The sequence below is a fragment of the Opisthorchis viverrini genome (genome assembly GCF_000715545.1).
Source record: "Opisthorchis viverrini unplaced genomic scaffold opera_v5_67, whole genome shotgun sequence".
Lineage (NCBI taxonomy): Eukaryota > Metazoa > Platyhelminthes > Trematoda > Opisthorchiida > Opisthorchiidae > Opisthorchis > Opisthorchis viverrini.
Genome location: NW_008751722.1, coordinates 1906161 through 1914086, shown reverse-complemented (window position 1 = coordinate 1914086; position 7926 = coordinate 1906161). Strand labels below are relative to the sequence as shown.

The 7926-nt window shown below is 43.3% G+C and overlaps 1 protein-coding gene across 1 annotated transcript in view; it reads right to left on the bottom strand.

The window, feature by feature from the left end:
- Positions 1–329: 329 nt before the first annotated feature.
- The window catches only part of T265_13441 (hypothetical protein), a gene marked incomplete at both ends in the record, with an annotated part of 10447 nt that continues 2850 nt past the window's right edge, over positions 330–7926 (bottom strand). Inside the window, 4 exons of the mRNA XM_009168858.1 lie at positions 330–502; positions 4373–4472; positions 6551–6766; positions 7637–7817. Of these exons, the coding sequence (XP_009167122.1) occupies positions 332–502; positions 4373–4472; positions 6551–6766; positions 7637–7817 (668 nt within the window). The remainder of the gene's footprint in view (positions 503–4372; positions 4473–6550; positions 6767–7636; positions 7818–7926) is intronic.

Below are 7926 nucleotides of genomic sequence, written 5' to 3'. Positions count from 1 at the left end.
AACAGTTAAGGTTCCATAAGGAGTGGGATAACGAACGAAGAAATCAATCGTTGCGAAGATATTCCCATTGCCTGTTTACGATACATCTGTGACGGTAGGTAGCCCGGTTTAATTTGATAGATTCTACTACATTTCAAATGGTTGTAATGTACACTGAACGGGACCAAGGTGAGAAGATTCGGAGATCAAAAGACTGAGAACAAGACTTAGGACTGATTAGGGTTGACCTAGAAGTGCAGTTGTAAAGAAACGCATTTAGTGATGCACTCAGTGCACCTACTGCTAGGTCAAAAACTCCAAAACACTGATACAGCCAAACAGCACATGTTCACAGACAGGCGACCAAGGAAAACAAGCTCGTATTGTAAACACCACCACCTACCTCGTACATGAACACCTGAAATCCAGTGAATACGGAGATACAAAAAGCATGCACGGAAAAGAATATATCGTTCTCCATGACGGGAATAACGCCGATGGGATAAATGGCCGCATACTGAGCCTAGAGGACCGAAATAGACAGAGGAGAAAGAGTGAAAGAAGAAGCACCACGGAAGACGCACTGCAAATCGACATTCATTGAGGCGAAAATGGCATCATCGTAAAAGATGCTCTGGAGTTAGGATAAGCTGGAAAATCGGTTCACATCTCCAAAGCGTCTGAGCATTCACGAACCGTAAGTGCATCGCAAGTGCATCAACAACCGGAACAATCAACACAGTCATTTGATCGTCGTCCGGACACTAACATGTTCACCCGTCGCACTGGGACAACAGTAATGATAACAAAGTTCAACTCCTTTTAGCAAATATACACTCATCTGCAAACTAATTTGGTTCTTTCGAGAGACTCACCTGGAACCCAGCTGAATCTCTCGTTAACGATGTTCTCAGGCATAAGATTGACAGAAACCCGTGGACTGCGCCTCCCTGATGAGCCCCAAGAAGGGCGAAACCGGTCGTGGGCTGTCGATAGGTTTTCAGCAACCTTATGAGTAGTACATTACAAAAAGTTCAACTCCTGTTTTTCTTGTGATATGAAAGCAACATGTAGAAGAGATGAGAACCAACACGCTCCTACTGTCTAGTGAGGACTAAACAGGATTCACAGTTCGAGTGACGGTGAATAAATATAAAAATAGACGGGATAAACGTTGCTACAAGCAATCCCTCGTCCCTCGCCAAGATGAGGCGATAGGCGAATTCAAATTAGTTGGATGGGAGTAGGTGTTTTATAGACTTCTATTCGGATTTGAAACATTCGGTGTTTAGCGATACGGAGGACCTTGAGAAGTTATACTCCAACAATACTATGTTGCCTGCCGCAAGATGCTGCTTCCGAATAATACTCCAAAGACAAAACTTGTTGAAAGGAAAACGGAAAGAAAACTGGCATCCCCTACATCAGTATGGATATCCGTCACCTTCGCGGGGAATTACCGTTGAATTATTGAATAAATCCAATCAACCCATGCATAGAGCGCGAATAAAAAACGGAGACGATGGAGATGCTCGGTGACATCGAATAAAATCCTCAAAGCTAGTTTGAAACACCAGTCACAGTCGAAACACTAAACAAATATCAAGACGACAAGGGCTGCGTGGTGCTATTCGATTTTACGACAGAATATTTGCGCCGTACTCCGTACGAACGAGTTCGACTAGACTGTGTTGTGTGGCATTTGTTTGGGTTGATTAGTGGTGGAAAACACAACGAAGATAACAGTTTTCCCACGATTAAATGTTTTGATCACGATGAGTGACACTCATCAAGAGCAAAGTACTCGGAATCAGATACGTCGAGTCATGAAAAGCGCTAATCCTCTATGTTTTTCCATCCCTAATCAACCTATTCGATTTTTACTGCCAAAATACTAAAGACGAGCTAAATATTCAAAAGAACATCAAAAATCGTCACTCGGATAGGTGACCTCCCTCTAAGCAAGCAAGAGACATGAGGAAGTCTGACTTGACTTGGCCCCAAGGAGTTCCTCACCACATAAAAGATAGCGCCGCTTTTTATACAAATGGTATAGCAGCACTGTACACTATTTTAACCTAGTTTTCTATTTTATCTTCGCACTTAACTGATGAGGTGCGACTGAGACCAATCGCAGGCAAACTCGCGTGTTTCTTTGTTAACATGGATACATTCCATAAAAATATCTTCAACATCACTAAGAACAAAAATCAACCTGGTTCTTCGTCCTGAGGCAAGCTCCTGGTTTCTTTCAAGATTACCTATGCATTCATGCTTCATGGGTATCGATTGGTCAACATCGCTCCATGGACCATGCCAAGTTGATACTGCAGCGACTGCTGCGGCACGCTTCCTCATGAGCTTCGATATGTACTGTAACGGCAACCGTGAATTGGTGTAGAAGGGAAGCAAAAACGTTGGGTGTAATAAGCATTTCGCTTCGACTGTTGATTTGCCACATCGCTGACAGCAGAATTGAATGAAGAGCTACTGCAGATTACGACCCGTGGTTTGTGACTAAGAGTCTTTGAACTGTAGTCTGATAAAAACCTCTTTATTCCTTGGTGAGCGGACATGGTCTCGTTTGGTTTGTGGCTTCAGGTAGGGAATGAATAAATAAAAAAAGGACTACATTAACTTTCCTACCAGAGAAAAAGCTGCCAGATTGACACAGTTGTCGAGCTCGAAACCTGAAATGACTGCATCGGTCGAAACTTCGTTTACTGGGACTAAAACCTATCCAGAAAGTAAATATGGAACAATCAGAGATTAGCAGTTCATGTGGTCGTAGCACCAACAGTCTGACTGGCAACGCCATATATTTAGGCTAGTGGCGAGGGCAGAAACACTGAATGTGCAACGACGAGAATAAGCAAATGGGAGACGGAACAGGTGATAGTTGAGATGGTATCACAAATTTAGCTTTCTTGGTCACACTCTTCGAAAGCCATCTTCCTGGCAGAGCACATTCCAACCAACTATATATCCAGTTGAGACGGTCAAGAGGTCAAGTCACGACTTGGCAGCAAATCACTGGCCACTATTAGCAGGTTTGATTCATTTGGGTGGGGACAGATATAGTTGTACTGCTCCCCGTACGGCCTTTCCCCTCCACTTGACTGGCAGCACCATATATTTAGGCTAGTGGCGAGGGCAGAAACACTGAATGTGCAACGACGAGAATAAGCAAATGGGAGACGGAACAGGTGATAGTTGAGATGGTATCACAAATTTAGCTTTCTTGGTCACACTCTTCGAAAGCCATCTTCCTGGCAGAGCACATTCCAACCAACTATATATCCAGTTGAGACGGTCAAGAGGTCAAGTCACGACTTGGCAGCAAATCACTGGCCACTATTAGCAGGTTTGATTCATTTGGGTGGGGACACCAGAACTACTAAACTAATGGTTACAAACACCGACAAAAATAGCGTAGTTGGGTACCTCATAAACTTCATGAATATAAACTAGCATTAATCTCCCAGTCAATACAAACACGAGCTCATCAACCATATGCCATGTAAACTGGATCAAAACTTCAGTGATTACAGCTGACACCCCGTTTGGCTTTCTTTACAACTTCAATATTTCCCAATGAACGAAACTGCAACGGTTCAGACCATCTCAGTCCAGCTTTTTCCAGATAGTCAGACTCTGTTGGGCCTCAAAGGACGGCAAATTTAAACCCAGTTAAAAAAGCGATTCAATAAACAGACATATCTCTCTAGAACATCACCTGTCCCATACGTTCAAATGGTGATGTCTTACGATTTACAAATAGTGAGGATATTTTGCAGTTAGACCTCGATTTCTTTCTGTAAAGAAATGCACTCTGTCCTGAGAATCCTCGAAACACTGTAGAGTTGTTTTTGTCCTTGCTAAGAGCCACCACCAGTGCACATCTTGCAAATCATTTGAAAAGTTTGAAGTCACACGCCTTTCAGTTAGGAGATCGAACATCATATCATTCGGCTGATCTGCGGTTAAGTGTATGTTCATAGGCAATAGGCGGTGCCACACAAGTGATCTGGTGTTGTCTGGCATAGACCAGCTAAACAAAATGGTTTTCGATCGCCACACTACCGTCCGTGCTACGAACAGAGACCTTTTCTGCACATCCGCTGAATGACGTATACACACGCAGTGGAATTGTTGTAATCTCACTGACTAGTCGACAGGTGATCGACATGAAGGAAACTATTGCAAACGGCGATATAAATTTCGTGCTGGCACGTCGAAATTGACGGGAAAGACGCAACAGTTACAACGCGCACAAGCATGCGTTGGACATCTACGAGGACTGCTTTGGTGTCCACACTAAAGTGGAATCCCTGGAAGAGTGCCACGTTAATCAAACTTACGAATGAGACGAAACTCGCCCCCGTTTACTTACTCGAATCACTGGACTTAAGTAAACAGCCAGGTTGAAAATACTGTAGACGAAGAATCCAACAATGTTGAGACACAAAAAATCCAGATTCAGGCCAACGACGCTAAAATAAACAGACAGAGAATAGAGTTCATGCAACTTCTAGTAACGAAAAAACGCGTCAGCTTAAATACTGTGCTCCTTAGCATTAAGTTAAACGATGAAAATCTAAGAATTACGTAGTCCACAGTCACCTTTCGAAGTGATAGTATATATAGAGATTGTTTTCTAAACTTAACCGGTAGTTCAACATAGATGATCAGCTTTTCCTATATGCAAAAATGTCCTATAGGGATGAATATGTAGGGCTTGCAATCCTCTACGTCGAACAGAGGATGCAACTGAGGCACTCTTTAGATGCGGTCCGCTGATGCACACGAAGTAAGTTGAAACCTGGTCTGCTCAAAGGTCTTGTCCTACATTCCGGTTGTTTATGCACTTGACCAGGTCGGCATTTTTGCACAAATGACGAAAAATTTGTGAACGCTCAAACAATAATTTGTCATGCAAAGGCCAAGTCAACTCAGAAAGTTTTTAGCGTGTACTTACCTCTTCCGTCTCCAGTTAAGATATACCTGGGGGTAAAACGATACGGTCCACGCGATGAAATACAACCAACCCACAACGATTTGCAAGACTTCCAGCCATTGAAGATGCATCACCAACACATCACAAACAACGCGATCCAAGCTGCAGATAATTGGAATAACAAGTAGAGGGATGAGAACGTTCGGGTTGAGCGAAAACTGAAAGGCTTGATACATGTTGTCTAAGGAAACGTGCTACGGATGAGATACTACGATTTCCACTTCGGTGTGGAACGCGGATCATCAACAAGCGAGACGTTAGCACACGACATTGGCAGCTGATAAACAACACTGATAGAGATGGTCAAACGACGAATAAGCTGGTATTAACAGAATAGCGACTCAGTTTAAGGAAAACTCTCAGGAATTCACGACCAATTAGAAGTATTAATGAAATTAACCCATGCAGCTGCCTGATTAATGGCATCTGAAGTGTACCGCTCACGTGAGGCTGCACAACATTCCGCTTTTTAAACGTAGCTGCCTGATTAATGGCATCTGAAGTGTACCGCTCACGTGAGGCTGCACAACATTCCGCTTTTTAAACGCACCCGATTCCACTTGTGAAACAATCAAGTTGATATGCAAGGTAGTAATGAGACGTGTGGAGTACAGGTCTAGATTGTTGAAAGTAAAATATTTTCGGTCAGAAGGAACAAGAAACTTGCAAAGTCCTCCAGTCACAGTCGCGCAACAGTGATAATTATGAAATGACAGCTGATGCACATAGGCTAACGGGGTTCTGGCTGTGGTGGCACGAGGATATAATGGATTCTAAGTTGGCAACCCAGGCCCCCGCACAGAATACCATATAGAGAAAATGGCGACAATGGTGGGAAGCACTCCACCATAAAAAGGTTCCACATGTGACGAGGAGATCTATGACTCCTACTTATTGCTCAGTGCTACTCATCGGGACTACCAATAGTATGACGGCCACCAGTAGTAACGTAACAAAGGTGCCCTGTGGGCAGCACTTGGGAGGACAAGGATTAAAGAAGTGAACCCGAACAGACGCCAGAACTGATGGAGTGGGTAGGTGAGATCAACCTCAGAACCTATAGCCTGCTTGACGGTCTTGATCGTAACATCCTCCTTATAGTCTGCACTTGATTATACAAAGGCTAGCGCTGCATCCTCGAACAGAAATGGTGTGACCCTGGAGTCACCGCAGGCATCTACTCCATTATGCCCAATTATGCTACCGACCCTTCAGCAATTAAGTATGCTCCTGAAGCCGACCCGTCCTCCTCCAGGAGAAAGTTGCCATAAAGTAGGATAATTGACAGTAAGATTGGCCTGCTAGCATAAGTTGGGCGGTCCTACGGTAAGTGACAACAAAGGGTGGTTGCTCGCTTGTCTAACGAACTTGGAATTTGGATTGCAAAGGTTTCATCACTAGTCGAGGAAACACCCGCGCGAGATTGGGACCCGCCTGAAAAGATCGCAATTTCGGCCAAAAACATGTTGAAACAAGTCCTGGCAATGATGGAGAAAGATGACTGATGAGAACTGACGGGAATCCGTAACCAACGTAGAGAAAGAGATCACTTACTTGGGAATTTTTGTGGAACCCTGAGTTTTATTCAATCCCAAATAAACACGGCCAGGATGGGCGGCAACAATCTGGATACTGATTGGACCTTGGTATCCAGGAGGGACAACAAGCGGGTCGAGAGGTTTCACAGCTGTGGCATTCGCGTCAGTCATATAATCACCATTGGAATCGCGATAAGTGAATTCAAAAGTGAGCTGTTCTGGAGACGGAGCACTATGTGTAAAAAATGTGATAAAAGTCCGGATTGTGGGAAGCATCAGCAAGGGTGGTGACCACAAAACATAAACAATTAGTACAAGCCTTATGGTATTACTGCATACGGAAGACACAAATTTGATAAGTTTTTCGGGAAGAGAAAGAGCGTATACGGTGGCTTCGCTGATGAATTTTATTCCAGCAGTTTTTATAGAAAACTACCAAGTGAGAACGCAACCGAACAAAGACGACTTAAACCTTACTCGTAATACTTTAATTATTAGTGTCAGTACTGTTGACAGCATTTCAATGCACCCAGCATGTTTATTTTGGGTGACATGGTACTTTCGAAGTGTGCCATCATAGTTCCGGAATGAATTCAAGTGGTCCCTGCCACTTCGGATCGCAAACTTGACTTTGGGTGACATGATACTTTCGAAGTGTGCCATCATAGTTCCGGAATGAATTCAAGTGGTCCCTGCCACTTCGGATCGCAAACTTGACAGTGAAAGTTGAAACAAACATTCAGATGTAAAACTCGCCAAACACGCCTGTGGAAGGCAGCTACTTAGCAAGATAAAAGTCAGCGTACCAAACGAAGATCTTCGAACAAAGCAGTTTACTTGAATATCACAGCTCATTTAAAAACACTTGCATTCGGTCCTGAAAGGTGAAGGAAACTTTATCAGATAGTTAGAATAACCTAGAATACTCAATCAGACCACAAATGACTAGCTCACGAGTTTTCCTGTGCCCTATAGGTAGGTCGATTGAAGCCTTCGCATCTATAATGCTTCAACAGTGGCGGAAACACCATCTACAGTAATTTCCGTTTCCTGATGTCGTTGAGTGAAATATTTGTTCTGGAGAGAGAATAACGAAACTCACTTGAAGCTCACGTTTGTCACTTTTTGGTCACCCAGTTGAATAGATAAAGACGAAGGCACGAAGTTAACTGTGAACTCTGATCCTAGGCTGCTCATGATCCCATATAACAGGAACGTTAAAATGATAAACATTTTGGTTCTAGTTTGATGGTTCAGCCGAAATGCACGGATAACATTGATCTCTGGCAAAAAAATGAAGTGTCATTCAGGATAGAAAATAAGGGATAAACATGATTTTCTAGCCTGACAGACAATTTATCAACTTTTGGTTATTTTCGTACATTACATTAT